The following is an 18,265-nucleotide window of genomic DNA, read 5'->3' on the forward strand; positions in this document are numbered from 1 at the left end:
GTTTGGACCACCTTGGCCACCTTGGGTTTGAAATCCCTGCCCATAGAGAGGATAGAACGGAGGATTTTGAGTGTAAGCATATTGCGGGTTGACAATTCCCTCAAATGTAGTTTGAATTGGAGGAATAACAAAAGGTAACGTGGTTTGAATTGGCGGAATAACAAATGGTTCGGATTGTGGTTGTCTGACGGGCGGAGACTCGGGTTGCACTCCGCTACTAACGAGCTCGTCGATCAATTTCTTTTGGGCGGCCATTTCAGATGCCATCTCCCCAAATTTGGTGAGCAATTCGGTCAACTGAACCCCGGGACTTGCGATCTCCGGCTGGGTCGTTGCAACGGTCTTTTCCGATGACTCTTGCTGGGTACTCATGTCTACACGATTCCTTTGGGCCTTACTTCGGGATCGCGTTATGATGGGGCTTCGTCGAGAAGCTATGGTTAAATGTTACCTGAAAGTACGAAATGACGTGCTTTTAGATTTAGCCTTGGCTTAGCCCCTTTTTAGCAAAAAATAAAACAAAGAAAAAGAAAAAGACGAGAGTTAGTAGATGTTCCAAAAATTCGGATGCATGTCCTACGGGGGGAACCCTTTTGTGCCAAGGGTAGGCCTAGCATGATGCAAACCTTCGGCGTAAAATCCCTTTTTCAAACCTGTGAGTGAATATAGAAGCAGGAATTCTCATTAAAATATGGACAAACTCAGTCCTTCTTTACAATTTCATTGATGGTTCGACCAACCATTCTTACAAAGTCTTCATGTCTAGCTAGTTTAGTGTGTTGGGACTCCCTAGAACTCCCGATGCTAAGTTTCCGAATTTCATCTTGGATTTTGTCAAATGCACTCAATGCCTTTTCTAAGTTCTCGGTCTTTTTGGCCTCTTTCTTCAATTGTGAGCGGGCGTCTTCCAATGCTTGATCGGCTACCATGATCTGCAACTGACGATTCTCCAACTCTTTCTTCAACTTTTCATTCTGCTCCTCAAGACTAAGGGAGACCAACGATGCCCTTTCTCTTCCTTGTTCCATCATTGATTTGATCCATTCGTTGTACTCTAAGACGACCTTAGGCTCTACTTTATTCACTTGGTCCAAATGCAGGTTGTCCAGACTACACAGATTCCCCCAAGCTTCCAGCACCATAGTCTGGCATTCGGTGACTGTATTGAGTTCGATGCTCCCCATCCTTTGTATGATCGGCACTCGCTGCGGATACCCAAACTGTCTCATAACTCGTTGTGGCACATACACAATCAATCCACCGGTGCTTGCTAACGGGATAAAATCAAGTTGTGTTGTCCTGAAAGCTGGATCCCTTACTTTCGTCCAATCAAGAACCCATTGTATCTTATCCGAAGTCAAAGCATTGAATTCCTGAACAAACAAACTCGGAGACTCTATTCGATAGTATTTTCTAACCCTCTCTCGGTGCGACTCAACCCAATTTGTGGTTGGAAGGCATGATCCCAACGGATTCAGTGTTCTTTTTGACAGATGCTCCATCGCCTATATTTGAAGTACCAGGTTGGATGCATAGAAAAACCCTCTCTTCTTTCGGCATTCAGTAACAGCGGCGAAAATGTCAGCAATGATAACGGGTACTAGGGTAGGAGTTTTTCCTCTAATTCCCAAAAACACACTCTGAACCATGTTGACCGTTGAAAACGTAACTTTCCCATGCTTTTTCGGAAACAGGAGTAGATTAATCAGAGTTATCCCAAAAGCTAGTACTCGTTTCTCTTCCCACTGTTCTCTACTAACGAAAAAGTCCTCGTGGTGATGATCATAGGATTCCTTTTCCCCGAATCGCTTGTATAAGAACTCCAGCGGGCATGATCTTACGTCCGGGTGTTGACTCATGCTAAACTGTTTCAACCCTAAGAACTTACAAAATTGTTCTCTGGTGCCATTCATTGGGTATACCATAGGGTGACCTTTCCCAGGCACTTGTAACAATCCTTCTATCTCCTCCAGGGTTAGTGTCAATTCGCACTCTCCAAATCGGAAAACAGAGTTGTCCGAGTCCCAGAACTCGAGCAAAGCTTGGACAATGGCTACATTCGGAGTTATGTTCAAGAGACTAGGTAAATGTCCTATATACGGGAAAAGTCTGTTCACTTCATGTGCCACATTGTTCTTCCAATCTACTAGCTCACGAGGTATCTGATTGAGCATTCTACACGGAGCCATCTGGGGAAGAAATTCACTTTAGTACCTTACCTCAGGATTTTACCCTTTAGGTAATACAGAAATAGTAAACGTGTAAGTCCCATTGGATTAAATATCCGAGACATGTGGCGGCTTATTCCTAAACACGGGATTCCCTACGTGGCATTCCCTTTCTATGGTTTATGCGTGATGCCAGTTATTAAAGCGATGTAAATATGTGGCAAATATGGCCTAAAGGACATAAATAATGCATCGGGGGGAAAAGGTCTAAAATGAAGTGTACTTATTGAAAATTAATTGTAATGACTGAAATTTAAACATGTGAGTTATCTAGTGGGTAAGTCACTAAAAGAGTGCCAAAGAGGCCTCTTATTGCTAAGGCATATGAATGCAAGCCAAGAAAACAAAGAAATGGTTAGTGCAATTGATAGTACACATAACACATTGGGAGCAATTAAGAAAAGAAATATAATAAAAGCAAGTAAAAGGGTTTTTATTTGTCAGCCATTTTAGCATAGCATTAAGAGAAAATCGAGGAAAAAGAAAAATAGAGTTTTTGTTTTATTTTGATTTTATTTATCTATTTTAGTCATCTCTACTTCATTTATCTTTTATTTGGTTCATTTAGAAAAAGAGAAAAAAAGAAGGAAAAATGAATGAAAATGAAAAAGGGAAAATGTAGAAAAAGATTGAAAAATGGCCATTTTTTGTTGTTTTTAGTTGTTAGTTTTTTTAATTGTTTTCATCATTATTAGTATTATTATTGTTATTACCTGGTTTTTTTAATTTGTTATTATTATTATTTATATTTTATCAATTTTGTACTTATTATTTTTTTAAAAAAAAAAAAAAATAAAAAACGCGACTTGCAAGCTGCGTTTTTGCAGCTTGCAAGGGAGGACCTCGGGCAGCCCTTAGCTGCAAAATATGGAAGAGGTTCAAGGTTTTAGGGTTGGCTGGCCTCCTATAAAAGGAAAGGAAGCCACAGCCGCAAGAAAAAAAAACCCACGAAGAGAGAGAGAGGGTCGGGGGGAGACAGAAAACAGCAAAGGAAAAAGAAAAGAGCCGAGAGAAAATTTGGGGATGGGCGGCTCAAGAAAAGAAACCTACGGGCTGAGGTCTGAGAGAGAAAGAGAGAAAATAGAGGGCTGTGCAAAAGGTTAGAGCTTTGAAGGAGGGTTTAAGTGGGCGGCGGAGAGCAGAAAACAAGAAAAAGGGTTACGGAGGTTTTGGAGAGGTTACGGGCTGAGGGTTTTTGAAAGAAAACAAAGAGAGGACTGGGCGGCTGAGAGTTTGAGAGCTTCGAGAGAGTTGAGGGCCGCGAGGTTGGAGGGCCAAGGGAGAACTAGAGAGGGGCGGCGCAGCAAGGAGGAGGAGCCCCAGCGTCACCATCATCATCTTCGATTCATCAAGAAATACGAGTACTGCGAACCAGAAGAAGAGCGTTGACAGCCGAGGAAGATAAAGCTTTTTGGGCTGAGCAAGGACGCCCTATTCATCATCCCAGATTCTGTTCTTTCCTCTGGAAAGGGATAAAGGTAACGCCTTTCATTTGTTTTCTGCCCATAGCTTATAAAATCATGCCAGAAAGGTTGAAACTTTGCTGCGATGCTAGCTTTTGTTTTGCCGCGAGTTTTGTTTTTTCTTTTTCTGCACTTCTGTGATTGGCAACACGGTCAGGTTATCTGGCTTTGGGGCAATGTTATGAGAGTCATGTGATTGTGGATGGGCTGTTGTGAAGCTTGTCTGAGTTTTCTTTTTTCTTCTTACGCATGAGTAGATTGGGTTTGGACTGAAATAATTGCAGAAACAGATTTTTCTGGGTTCAAAATTTTAAGTGGGCGTTGATGCTTTCTTTGCTATTTTTCTTTTGTTTCCTCACTACTGAGATTGATGTTTGGTAGATGAATGGGGAGTCCAATGCAATGTTTCTGCCTTTAATTTACGTGAACCCATAGCTGCAGAAAGTTCCGCAGCAAAGAACAAAAGGAATTGCATTTTCTGTTCCGTTTTCTCTTCCGTAGCTGCTCTTCGAGTTTTTACACTTAATCTGCATGCCTTTTGTCCGGTTCTTGGAGTTTTAAGTCTACAAGTTTCATGTGGCAAAGTGAAGGGATTGTATGGGGGTTTTGTTTGGGTTTGAATAACGTTTGAGAGCTGGATTTTGCAAAGTGCTGAATTACAAAAGGTTTTGCTGCATTTTTGTTCCTTCTATGGCTGTTAGTTTTTTTTTCCCCTAATGGTCAACTCTATTTCTTTGTTCCAACCCTTCAGTGAAGTTGCGTGTTTAATTGAGGATGAATGAGGGGAAATTTGCTGTTTGATGAACTTATTTGCATGATAGAATGGATAGGAGCAATACCAGAAAATTTTTCAGAAAATTGTATGCTTCCATTCATCCGCTTTTCTTTTTCTCCTTTGGCTTGTTTTGGACGTTGATTGTTATGTTTTGTTGTTTTGGAATCAAGACATTTGATGTTAGGATAAAATACTAACTTGGTCTGGATGAAAATGGCATTAAAATGAACATAAGTATTGCAGGCAACATGGTCGAAAATTTTGCAGAAGCATTCTTTACGTGGTTGCATGAAACTTGCATGTAAAGTGTTCTAAAATAATTGCACTCCAACCCCTTGGCTTCTATCTAATCCCTTTAAGGCCCATAAGCTTTGAAAATCAATCAATTGGGTCCCTGAATTTTTGCAGCAATATTATAAAGGCTCAATTAAGTTCTAATTTTTGCAAATAGATCTTAGAATAGTTGGATTTCAAGCCATTACTTGACTTTTTCTTTGCTTTTGGATTTTGAAGTGCCTAGAAGTGTTTGATAAGCTTGAGTGTTTGGTTAATGTTCGCATTTGAGTCCTTGGTAGCCTCAATCTTTCAACTCGATTGCTTGTTTGTTTTCATTTGTTTAGGTGGTACTTAATGCATGATTTTGTGAACCTTATGTCTACATGAGCTTATGTTTGCCTATTTTCTTTAATTTTCTTAAACAAATTTGTTGCTTGACCTTTGTCTTGCTCTGGGACCTTTAAGGTTTTTAAAACGTTTTAATTAATTTCGGTTTGATTGATTAATGGCTGCTTTAGGGATTCTAAAATGCAAGTGAAACCACTCATTGACCCGTATTTGATCTTGGGCCCTTGAAATTCTATAATAATTAATCGGACTTGAGGGGTTGTTAATATTTATAAGTGAATCATTAGGAGTGTTTACCTTAGGACTTGGTTGATAATCTCTTTTTCTTGGTAACCGTGCATTATTTGATTGCATGTTGAGATGGTTTAGATGATTGGTTGGTCTAATTTGTTTTTTTATTTGATCATTTCTAAGTTGCAAAGTGAGGACGGATTCGATGTTTGATGGATTCCGATTGTCATATTTGTCTTTTATCATTATATTGGTGCATTAATCCTTTCCTTTGAATGGTTTTAGCCCAAATTAGCTCCTTCTTTAGTGACCATAGCCCAAGTTGAGTCTTGTTCACCTTACTAGCATTACACACGGGGGGAGGTACAATTTCTTTTATCCCTTTTTGTCTCTCCTATGTGATCTTATGTGTTATGTGAATATGCCTGTCTACTTCGCTTTCCTTACCTCCTTGCATGCATTTACTTACTTTACTTTTATTTAAGTTTTATGGGGTATGTGTACACCTCTTGGCTTGTAATAGATAGGGCTTGGCGAGCAATTTGGTCCATTTACCCCTTCCCCTTTATGTTTTTACGGGGTATGTGTACACCTCTTGGCTTGTAATAGATAGGGCTCGGAGAGCATCTGGTCCATTTCCCCTTCCCCTTGGTTGCTTGCTTAATTGCTTTATTAGGCTCTTTAAGTTATTCATTATGGGGTATGTGTACACCTCTTGGCTTGTAATAGATAGGGCTTGGAGAGCATCTGGTCCATTTCCCCTTCCCCTTGGTTGCTTGTTTTTGTTGCTACATGTTTAATTGCTTTATTAGGCTCTTGCATCTAGTCGAGCATGCTAAGTGTTACGTGTTACGTGTTTACGAGTGTTTTGGCATGTCTACTTGCTTTCATAGCCATGAATGAATGGAATGGATGAATGTATGTCACCATACTAGTCCAATGCTAGTTGTGGCTCATTATTTCATTAGGAATTCATAGAAAGGGCTAGTCCAACGCTAGACCCAATAGGTCATCCCCATTCATTAATGCATTATTTGCCTGTTCACTACATATCATGCATTTTTCCTTAGTTTTATCATCTGGCATGCTCCTCGATTCCCCTTTCCCCTCACTTTAGGTCTTGCATCTCATGCTAGTTAGGGTACATTTGCCTGAAGAGTCCCCTTAAATATGGGATATAGACGAGTGTGGCTTTTTCTAAGCCTTAGCACGCTTATATTCCCTCTATCAAAGGAAAAATCAAGTCACAAAGTTAAGAGTCCCCGTACCCGTTTTGCTTGCATTCCCATAGGATTCATGCATTTCATTCATTCACTATCACTTACTTTATATTCCATTCCTCTTTCTACATTCTCACTTCACACTTTCACACTACTTTCTACATTCTCACTTCACACATGCACCTTATGGCATTTTTCACCTTATTATTCTTTACTTACTTTACCTTGCAAAGACATTTGCACACCTCCACTTATATCTTATTACTTTTATCATTTTTCTCACTTCACACAAACTCACACTTTCACATGGCATGCATTCCACTCATTTTTACGTCATTTAGGATTACGTGTGACCTCTCCAAAGGATCATTATTGGGCTTCACAATTAATGTGATTGGCACCACTCAACCTTTGAAGAGAAATTTCCCCCATGTCCCCCTAGGTCTAGGTTTTTGCATTCATATAGACATATCCAACACGCGATACATACCTTGGGTAGAAAAATTAGGAAAAATTGGTTTAAGTCACGCAACTAGCCTTGGCTAGGTCGAAGGGGTGCCTTGGATTTTTATCCTTGCCTTCCCCTTCGTCAAATGTGACCCCCGATCCCTCTTTTGGTTACGTAGACCCAAAAGTTCTCTAAAAGGGTTTATTTACTTTTTTCATTCAAAAACAAAAATCATTTTTGGGTGACTTGGTACACCCTAACTCTATACCAAGTGGCGACTCCATTTTTCAAAAAAATCCCTTTTTGAACTTTATATGGCCAAACCGTCGCTTTATCAAGTCCCATGGCCTTTATTTTCATTTTGCACACGTTCACACCACACTACACACACCACACATTCATTCAAAAAGTGGGGCGCGACAGTTGGCGACTCCACTGGGGACTTCCTAAGTGGGTCCGAGCATTTGATTTAGCTGTTCTTTTCCTTTTTCTACCTTTTTTATGTATAGCATGTGGATATTAGGGTTGCATTTTCCCTTTTTAGGACCCTTTTCCTCACGCGCGTATCAAACTATTCCCTCACTCACGTACGTGTGATTGGTTGATTGGATGTATGTTTACTTGTTTATCTCGCGCTTGCATTGCATTTGGGGGGGGGGGTGTCACCTTTAGAGCCTCTCGTGGTTCTCAACCCCTTCCCTCAAAATAGGAAAACACTTCATACGTGCACGTTTACTTGCTTTTATCCCATTTTATTTTATTTTTCGTGGGCGTTTCCCACACCGCCTTGTAGGATTAGGATCGATTGCCTTGGGTAGGCGGCTGGTGTGCTCTGCGCCCATAGCGCTACCTAAGGGATCACTCGAGCCACCGATCAAAGGCCCTGGGAGTGATGACCCTTCGCCTTTAGGTCTGAAGGCTTGGGAGCCGAGACTTATCGAGTCTAGTTGCATTAGTGAGCCCCAGCCTCATGCATCCATGTTAGAGTTTGCCTAGGTTAGAGTCAGCCTCACCCTTTTAAGCACGATAGGCACGAGGGAGGGGGTTCCACCCCTTTTACTTGCTTTTATTATATTTCTTTTCTTAATTGCTCCCAATGTGTTATGTGTACTATCAATTGCACTAACCATTTCTTTGTTTTCTTGGCTTGCATTCATATGCCTTAGCAATAAGAGGCCTCTTTGGCACTCTTTTAGTGACTTACCCACTAGATAACTCACATGTTTAAATTTCAGTCATTACAATTAATTTTCAATAAGTACACTTCATTTTAGACCTTTTCCCCCCGATGCATTATTTATGTCCTTTAGGCCATATTTGCCACATATTTACATCGCTTTAATAACTGGCATCACGCATAAACCATAGAAAGGGAATGCCACGTAGGGAATCCCGTGTTTAGGAATAAGCCGCCACATGTCTCGGATATTTAATCCAATGGGACTTACACGTTTACTATTTCTGTATTACCTAAAGGGTAAAATCCTGAGGTAAGGTACTAAAGTGAATTTCTTCCCCAGATGGCTCCGTGTAGAATGCTCAATCAGATACCTCGTGAGCTAGTAGATTGGAAGAACAATGTGGCACATGAAGTGAACAGACTTTTCCCGTATATAGGACATTTACCTAGTCTCTTGAACATAACTCCGAATGTAGCCATTGTCCAAGCTTTGCTCGAGTTCTGGGACTCGGACAACTCTGTTTTCCGATTTGGAGAGTGCGAATTGACACTAACCCTGGAGGAGATAGAAGGATTGTTACAAGTGCCTGGGAAAGGTCACCCTATGGTATACCCAATGAATGGCACCAGAGAACAATTTTGTAAGTTCTTAGGGTTGAAACAGTTTAGCATGAGTCAACACCCGGACGTAAGATCATGCCCGCTGGAGTTCTTATACAAGCGATTCGGGGAAAAGGAATCCTATGATCATCACCACGAGGACTTTTTCGTTAGTAGAGAACAGTGGGAAGAGAAACGAGTACTAGCTTTTGGGATAACTCTGATTAATCTACTCCTGTTTCCGAAAAAGCATGGGAAAGTTACGTTTTCAACGGTCAACATGGTTCAGAGTGTGTTTTTGGGAATTAGAGGAAAAACTCCTACCCTAGTACCCGTTATCATTGCTGACATTTTCGCCGCTGTTACTGAATGCCGAAAGAAGAGAGGGTTTTTCTATGCATCCAACCTGGTACTTCAAATATGGGCGATGGAGCATCTGTCAAAAAGAACACTGAATCCGTTGGGATCATGCCTTCCAACCACAAATTGGGTTGAGTCGCACCGAGAGAGGGTTAGAAAATACTATCGAATAGAGTCTCCGAGTTTGTTTGTTCAGGAATTCAATGCTTTGACTTCGGATAAGATACAATGGGTTCTTGATTGGACGAAAGTAAGGGATCCAGCTTTCAGGACAACACAACTTGATTTTATCCCGTTAGCAAGCACCGGTGGATTGATTGTGTATGTGCCACAACGAGTTATGAGACAGTTTGGGTATCCGCAGCGAGTGCCGATCATACAAAGGATGGGGAGCATCGAACTCAATACAGTCACCGAATGCCAGACTATGGTGCTGGAAGCTTGGGGGAATCTGTGTAGTCTGGACAACCTGCATTTGGACCAAGTGAATAAAGTAGAGCCTAAGGTCGTCTTAGAGTACAACGAATGGATCAAATCAATGATGGAACAAGGAAGAGAAAGGGCATCGTTGGTCTCCCTTAGTCTTGAGGAGCAGAATGAAAAGTTGAAGAAAGAGTTGGAGAATCGTCAGTTGCAGATCATGGTAGCCGATCAAGCATTGGAAGACGCCCGCTCACAATTGAAGAAAGAGGCCAAAAAGACCGAGAACTTAGAAAAGGCATTGAGTGCATTTGACAAAATCCAAGATGAAATTCGGAAACTTAGCATCGGGAGTTCTAGGGAGTCCCAACACACTAAACTAGCTAGACATGAAGACTTTGTAAGAATGGTTGGTCGAACCATCAATGAAATTGTAAAGAAGGACTGAGTTTGTCCATATTTTAATGAGAATTCCTGCTTCTATATTCACTCACAGGTTTGAAAAAGGGATTTTACGCCGAAGGTTTGCATCATGCTAGGCCTACCCTTGGCACAAAAGGGTTCCCCCCGTAGGACATGCATCCGAATTTTTGGAACATCTACTAACTCTCGTCTTTTTCTTTTTCTTTGTTTTATTTTTTGCTAAAAAGGGGCTAAGCCAAGGCTAAATCTAAAAGCACGTCATTTCGTACTTTCAGGTAACATTTAACCATAGCTTCTCGACGAAGCCCCATCATAACGCGATCCCGAAGTAAGGCCCAAAGGAATCGTGTAGACATGAGTACCCAGCAAGAGTCATCGGAAAAGACCGTTGCAACGACCCAGCCGGAGATCGCAAGTCCCGGGGTTCAGTTGACCGAATTGCTCACCAAATTTGGGGAGATGGCATCTGAAATGGCCGCCCAAAAGAAATTGATCGACGAGCTCGTTAGTAGCGGAGTGCAACCCGAGTCTCCGCCCGTCAGACAACCACAATCCGAACCATTTGTTATTCCGCCAATTCAAACCACGTTACCTTTTGTTATTCCTCCAATTCAAACTACATTTGAGGGAATTGTCAACCCGCAATATGCTTACACTCAAAATCCTCCGTTCTATCCTCTCTATGGGCAGGGATTTCAAACCCAAGGTGGCCAAGGTGGTCCAAACATGCCTCCAGATCCACACGCCTTTTATCAAACTACTGCAGAGCCCGTTGTGCCGGAGCACGTTTTTCAAAACAAGCCAGAAATGGGAGAGTCATCTGCCCCAATTGATCTGAAGTTACTTAAGCGGTTGGACCGTTTCGATGAGTTCATCCGCAAGAGCCAAGGGTTAAGCAAACAAGGGGTGTTAGATTACGATGATCTGTGCCTATTTCCAAACGTGCAACTGCCGGTGGGGTTCAAGACCCCGAAGTTCAACAAATATGACGGTACGGGCAACCCAAAGACGCACTTGCGTTTGTTCGCTAACAAGTTGGGTAGACCAGTGGATGATGAGAACTTGCCGTTAAGGTTATTCCCGGAGAGTTTAGAAGGCGATGCCCTTGATTGGTATTCAAATTTAAAGCTGGAGGAGGTGAAAACCTGGCTCGATCTGTCCAATGCTTTTATCAGACAGTATGAGTATAACTGTGAATTGGCACCGACCCGGACTACTTTGGAGGGCACAAAGAGGCAACCATCTGAGGATCACAAGACATACGCCAAAAGATGGAGAAAGGTAGCTGCTAAGGTGGAACCTCCGATGACTGAGGATGAAATTATTCGCACATTCATAAAGGCGCATGATCCTCCATATTTCGAAGAGATTTTTCGTATGACCGGATGTTCGTTTGCTGCAATTGTAAATAAACTCGAGGAGTTTGATGACTTTGTGAGAGCCGGAAAAATTGTCAACGTCTCTGCCCTGAAATCGCAAGTGGAAGCTTTGCAAGGGCAAGGGAGTAGTGGGAAGAACCCGCAACTTAAAAAGAAGGGGGGGGAAGCTGCCTTCATATGGAATCAAAACCCTTCACCCAGACCCCGATATCAACACAATCCAACCTACCAACCACATTACCCTTATTATCCAAACCCACACCATGTATATACTACCAATATCCACCACCCTCGACCTCGCCCAAGCTATCCTAACCCACCTTCAGTTCCTTTTCAAATCTCTCAACCAAATCCACCCCAAAACCGACCTCGCCCACCGTATAACCCAAGATTTCCTCCACCGAATAGACCTGATTACAACCATCCTCAACCTACTGAACTTTACAACCGACCCCCTAGCCGTACATTGACCAATTTAGGTAGGCCTTTAGACCAATTGTATGACCAGTTAAAGGCCGGAGAAAAATTGGTATGGTACCCCCTCCTACCTATCCGTATGGCATGCCCGCCTGGTATAACCCGCAAGCTGTTTGTGCTTATCACTCAGGGACACCCGGGCATTCCACTTTGGATTGCAAGGCTCTCAAACATAAAGTTCAAGACATGATTGAAGCCGGAGAGATTGTAATTAGGAAAAGGGAGGCACAAGGACCGAACGTAAATAGAAACCCCTTGCCGGAGCACGCTAATATCGTTGGGGTCATTCTGGACGATGCAGAGTATGTGGAACAAGTCAAGAAATTGGCGAGGGAAGCTGAAGTATTTGGGATCACAGACCAGCCATTTGTCATAGAATTGCCATTCGAAGAGGATGAAAAGCCTTTTATCTTGGATCTCACGCCAGCTGAGAGGGAGGTTTTGGAGCCCGTAGTCATTGAATTCCCGAAGCAAGAGCCTGTTTTAAGTCTGCAACAAGTGCCATGGAATTACGATGAACCCGTCATACAGATTGGGGAGAAGTCAATTGCAAAGAAGGAGGTGTCAGTGGTTACCAGATCGGGGAAGACTGCCGGTCCGTTTGAAACTACCATTCCGATTCAAGCAAATAATTCCGAGCCGCCTGCTAAACCAACAATCACCGAGAAAGAGGCTTTGGATTTTCTTAAAAGGCTCCAGAGAAGCGAATACAATGTAATCGAGAAGCTAAGCAAGTCACCTGCTCAGATATCCATGTTGGACCTGCTCTTTTCATCAGATATGCATAGGGACGCGTTGATCGAAGTATTGACTAGAGCTCAAATCCCTAGGGATATTTCAGTTGATAATTTCTCGCATGTGGTTGGAAGTGTGTTATTTACCAAACAAATTACTTTTTCTGACGATGAATTGCCGGTGGAGGGTATTGGACATAACAAGGCCCTATACATAGTTGTGAGGTGCAATGGGAAAATGCTGCCGAAAGTATTGATTGACAATGGCTCTGCACTTAATATCTGTCCTTGGAGCACCTTGGAAAAGCTAGGGTTGCAAGACATAAAGCTGAGGCCTTCAGGGACTATAATTCGAGGTTTTGATGGAGCGCAAAGAGAGCCAATAGGAAAAGTGGATTTAGTCGTCGAGATAGGGCCCGACCAATTTCAAATAACCTGCCAAGTCATGCACTTTCTTAGTGTTTACAATGTTCTACTTGGAAGGCCGTGGATTCATAAGTCTGGGGCTGTGCCTTCTTCATTACATCAGTTGCTGAAGTTTGTAGTAAATGACAAGCTGATAACTATATTTGCCGAAGAGGATTGCCTTGTAATCACCGATTCTGGGTCAAAAGAGGATGGAAGCCGCAATGTCACCATGACTCCTCATAGCACGGCTGACATCGTCTCTGTAAGTTGGATCACAAACGAGGAGCGAGCTTTACCAAAGGCCAGTGTCATGATGGCCAAAGAAATGATCCGTGGAGGCTATGAATTTGACAAAGGGCTGGGACGAGATTTGCAAGGAATTCTGAAGCCAGTGGAGATTGTGGAGAAAAAGGATTCATTTGGTTTGGGTTTCCGACCGACTGCCAAGGACATCAGAGAGATGAAGGAACGCAAGAAAGCGGAGAAAGAAGGAAGGCAAGGGGCTCTTGACATTCCACCACTGCATTATACTTTCCCACGACCAGCCGAGGTGATCATGTCGGAAATTAACCCAGTTGATGAAATTGAAGCTAGTTTGGCCCAATTGTTCATTGGGGCAACATTTGAAGATAGTTTTCCAGACAAAGCTGAATTTCCTGACATCCCCGAAGGGTCAATTCCCAATTGGACAGCCGAGTTTCTGCCCGTTCGGAAGGAGTTTCGATGGCCAAAAATAAAATTATTTGATCTTTCAGATTTGGATATCACAATTCTGGAATTCGATAATGGCAATCTCTATATCACTCACGATTTGGAGGTCTGTGAATCCGAACTCCAAAGCGAGAGTGATAATGAAGAGGTATTCGATTCTTTTGCAAAGGATCTTGAGCAATATGAGGAGAAACCAAAACTGAACTTGGAAGAAACAGAAAAGGTTAACATTGGCACTAAAGATGAAGTTAAGGAAGTGCAAATTAGTATTCATTTGAATGAGGGGCAGAAAAAGGAGATGCTTGAATTTTTGATTATGTTCCAGGATGTATTCGCATGGTCCTATGATGATATGACTGGCATTTCAACTGATGTGGTAGTGCATACGTTGCCCACCGACCCTACTTTTCCACCCGTGAAACAAAAACCCCGAAAATTCAAACCAGATATGAGCCTCAAAATAAAAGAACAAATTGAAAAACAACTCCAAACCAACATTATCATTGTTTCCCATTACCCTATTTGGCTTTCGAATCCAGTCCCTGTTCCAAAAAAGAATGGAGAGGTGCGAGTTTGTGTTGATTATAGAGACCTCAATAAAGCCAGTCCTAAAGATGATTTTCCACTGCCGAATATTCACATTCTCCTGGACAATACCGCTGGGCATGAGATTGAATCCTTCTGTGATTGCTTTGCTGGATATCACCAGATTTTGATGGCGGAAGAGGATAGAGAAAAGACCGCCTTTATCACCCCTTGGGGCACGTTTTGCTATCGGGTGATGCCGTTTGGTCTAAAGAATGCTGGAGCTACCTATCAAAGAACCATGACTACCCTATTTCATGATATGATCCACCGAGAGATGGAGGTCTACGTGGATGACATCATAATCAAGTCTAAAAGGGCGGAGGACCACTTGGATGATTTGAGGAAGCTATTTGAAAGGCTGCGAAAATACAATTTGAAGTTAAATCCTGCGAAATGCGCCTTTGGGGCACCAGCTGGTAAATTGTTGGGTTTCATCGTGAGCAAGAGAGGCATAGAGATAGATCCAGCAAAAATCAAGGCGATTCGAGATATGCCAGTGCCAAAAACTCAGAAGGACGTGAAAAGCTTTTTAGGGAAGATCAATTTTATTGGGAGATTCATTGCCCAGTTAACGGCCACATGCGAGCCGTTGTTCAAATTATTGAGAAAGAATGTGCCGTTGTACTGGAATGAAGAGTGCCAACAAGCTTTTGACAAAATTAAAGATTATTTGCTGCAGCCTCCGGTCCTGGTGCCACCCAAACCGGGCCGACCATTGATCATGTACTTATCTGTGCTCGACGGAGCGGTTGGTTGTGTCCTCGGGCAACACGATGACTCTGGAAGGAAGGAGCAAGCTATTTACTATATAAGCAAGAAGTTTACGCAGTACGAGGCTAATTATTCGTTCATTGAGAAAAGCTGCTGTGCATTGGCCTGGGCAGCTCAAAAGCTGAGACACTATCTGTTGAGCCATACCACTTATCTTATTTCCCGATCCGATCCTTTGAAGTATCTCCTGGAGAAGCCGATGCTAACTGGACGTCTAGCTAAATGGCAGATAATTCTCTCAGAGTTCGATATTGTTTTCACTTCACAGAAGGCCGTCAAGGGGCAAGCTATAGCTGATCATCTGGCGGAAAATCCAAGGGACAATGATTATCAGCCACTTCACACCTATTTCCCTGATGAAAAGATCTTATTTGTAGGCGCCACGGACGATATAAGTGAGCAGAGCCCTGAATGGAGGCTTTTCTTCGACGGAGCTTCAAATCCTCTAGGAGCTGGAATTGGAGCTGTTCTGGTTTCGCCCGAAGGAAAACACTACCCTGCCGCTGCCAAATTGCAATTTGCTTGTACCAACAACATGGCTGAATATGAAGCCTGCATTTTTGGTCTCAAAATGGCTTTAGAAATGGAGATCAAGGAGTTGGTAGCTTTCAGTGATTCAGATTTGCTCGTGCACCAAACCTTGAAGCAGTGGATGACCAAAGATTCAAAGATTTTGCCCTACCATTGTAGTTTGCTCACTCTGGCCAAGCAATTTCAAAATTTGGAGTTCAGACATCTCCCACGAGCCCGAAATGCGTTTGCCGATGCTTTGGCCACTTTAGCTTCTATGATCCAGTATCCAGATGAGTTGAAGATCGAACCAATCCAGATTCAATTTCAAGACAAGCCTGCCCACTGTTGGGCTGTAGATAAGCCTTCTGACAATGTTCCTTGGTATAATGATATTAAGGAGTTTCTCAAAACTGGATCTTACCCCCTGCATGCTAGTACCAAGGACAAGAGCTTTCTGCGTAGAATGGTTTCAAAATTTTTCTTGAGTGGAGAAGTCTTGTATAAAAGAACCTCAGATTTGAACCTCTTAAGGTGCATTGATGAAGATGAAGCTCAGTATATGATGAAGAAAGTACATAGTGGCGTTTGCGGACCTCACATGAATGGCCACTTGCTAGCAAAGAAAATCATGAGAACCGGGTACTTCTGGCTTACTATGGAGCGTGATTGTATAGATTTTGTCCGACGATGTATAAAATGTCAAATGCACGGTGACGTTATACACGCTCCACCCACTGAATTGCATAGTATGATCGCCCCGTGGCCCTGTTCAATGTGGGGTATGGACGTGATTGGTACAATTGATCCACCCGCCTCGAATGGACATCGATTTATATTGGTGGCAATCGAGTACTTCACCAAGTGGGTTGAAGCGGAGTCATTCAAACATGTGACGAAGAAGGTAGTTGCCAATTTCTTGAGAGATCACATCATCTGTCGCTTTGGGGTGCCCGAAACGCTTATCACTGACAATGCCAAAAATCTGAACAATGACATGGTGGATGGACTATGCGAGCAATTCAAAATCAGACACCGCAACTCCGCCATTTATAGGCCTCAGATGAACGGAGCTGTAGAAGCCGCGAATAAGAATTTGAAGAAGATTATCCGCAAAATGACTGAAAGGCATCGCGATTGGCATGAAAAGTTGCCCTATGCACTAATGGCGTATCGGACTTCTATCCGGACATCGACTGGGGTAACGCCATATTCACTGATGTATGGAATGGAAGCTGTATTACCAGCCGAAGTTGAAATTCCTTCGTTGCGGATCCTTATGGAGGCTAAATTGGAGGAGGCTGATTGGATAAAGCAGCGCCATGAACAATTGACGTCGATCGATGAAAGGCGATTCAATGCTATTTGTCATGGTCAGTGTTATCAAAAGCGTGTGGCCCGGGCTTACAACAAAAAGGTCCATCGGCGTGCATTTGAAGAAGGTGACAAAGTGTTAAAGCGAATTTTGCCAATGCAAGATGAAGCTAAGGGCAAATTCGCTCCAAACTGGCAAGGGCCGTTCATTGTCCAAAAGGCATTACCTGGCGGAGCACTTATCTTAGCAGAAATGGATGGACGAGCATTCCCTCAACCCATCAACTCAGACATGTGCAGAAAGTTTTTCATTTGATCATTCAAATTTTCTTTAGAAATTCATGCAAATGATGAAATGCAAGTCAGGCCATCTTCTTTTACACTTAAAGCATTTTATCCCTACTTGTCCCCTTTGAGCCATCAGAATTGACAAAATTTTCGTTTGATAACCCCTGAGAATTGCAAACCCCACACTGGGGCAAAATTTTTATTTTGAAAGAAAGATGAAGAAAAGAAAAAGAACCCCACACTGGGGCAAATTTAATTTTTAAAGAAAAATGCAAAAGTGAGGAAAATGCAATGAAAAATGCAAAGAGTGAAAATCCGATCAAACTGGGGCAAATTTTCCTCGGTTTCGTTCAAAATCGGAAATGATTCCAAAATAGGGCAATCTCAGTTTATTTTACCCCTGGCATCGAATTTGCTTTCAAGCTTCAACTTTTTTGGAAACACCCCACCTGACCTCATCACAAAACCCAAAGTCCTGGCTTTCGTCGCTTGGTGCATTTCTATTAGGAAATTTGATAGTCAACTGGCAAATGATGTCCATAATGCCTTCGCCTAATCTTACAAGGGAAGTGCATTTTACTGATGCCTGAAATCTTTCATTCATATTTTTGAGTCGATCATGGCCAAGATGTTTCATTGTTCTTTAGGCGAAAACCCGAAAGGGCGCTTTTTTTTTAAAAAAAAAAAAAAAAAAAAAAAAGAGAAAAAGAAAAAAAGAAAAAGAGAGAAAAAAGAAACAACAAAACAAAAAGGGTGGGGGCAACCTTGGTGAAAACCCGAAAGGGCGCCAAGGTAGGTTTTCTCAATGAGACATGCACGAGAAGGAATAGCTGGTGACCTGTTCCGCTTGGGCTTTCCCTCATGATTGTGACACTTCTGCCAGTATCGAATTCCGAAGCAAATATGTCCAAAGTCTCGAATATGATATTCGTTGGCCAAGTTTTGTATTTTTCTTCATAAATATTCTTTTGCAAAATGTATCTTTATAAATTTCTTGATTTCTCTTGACTATTTGCGTTCAATTGCTATTGGTTTGACTACATTCTTTTGCATGATCATCTTTGCCTGACATAGGAAATCATCTTGCACATATTATTGTTTCTTGTATGACTA

The 18,265-nt window shown here is 42.3% G+C and overlaps 1 protein-coding gene across 1 annotated transcript; it reads left to right on the forward strand.

Moving 5' to 3' along the window:
- The first annotated feature begins 10,698 nt into the window (after positions 1–10,698).
- Positions 10,699–13,756, forward strand: LOC140005552 (uncharacterized). The gene is made up of 3 exons (XM_072046559.1): positions 10,699–11,299; positions 11,860–13,642; positions 13,726–13,756. Exons 1-3 carry the CDS (start codon positions 10,699–10,701, stop codon positions 13,754–13,756), a joined length of 2,415 nt encoding a protein of 804 aa, XP_071902660.1.
- The last annotated feature ends 4,509 nt before the right edge of the window (positions 13,757–18,265 follow it).

This window comes from Coffea arabica, chromosome 4e (assembly GCF_036785885.1).
Source record: "Coffea arabica cultivar ET-39 chromosome 4e, Coffea Arabica ET-39 HiFi, whole genome shotgun sequence".
Classification (NCBI taxonomy): Eukaryota; Viridiplantae; Streptophyta; class Magnoliopsida; order Gentianales; family Rubiaceae; genus Coffea; species Coffea arabica.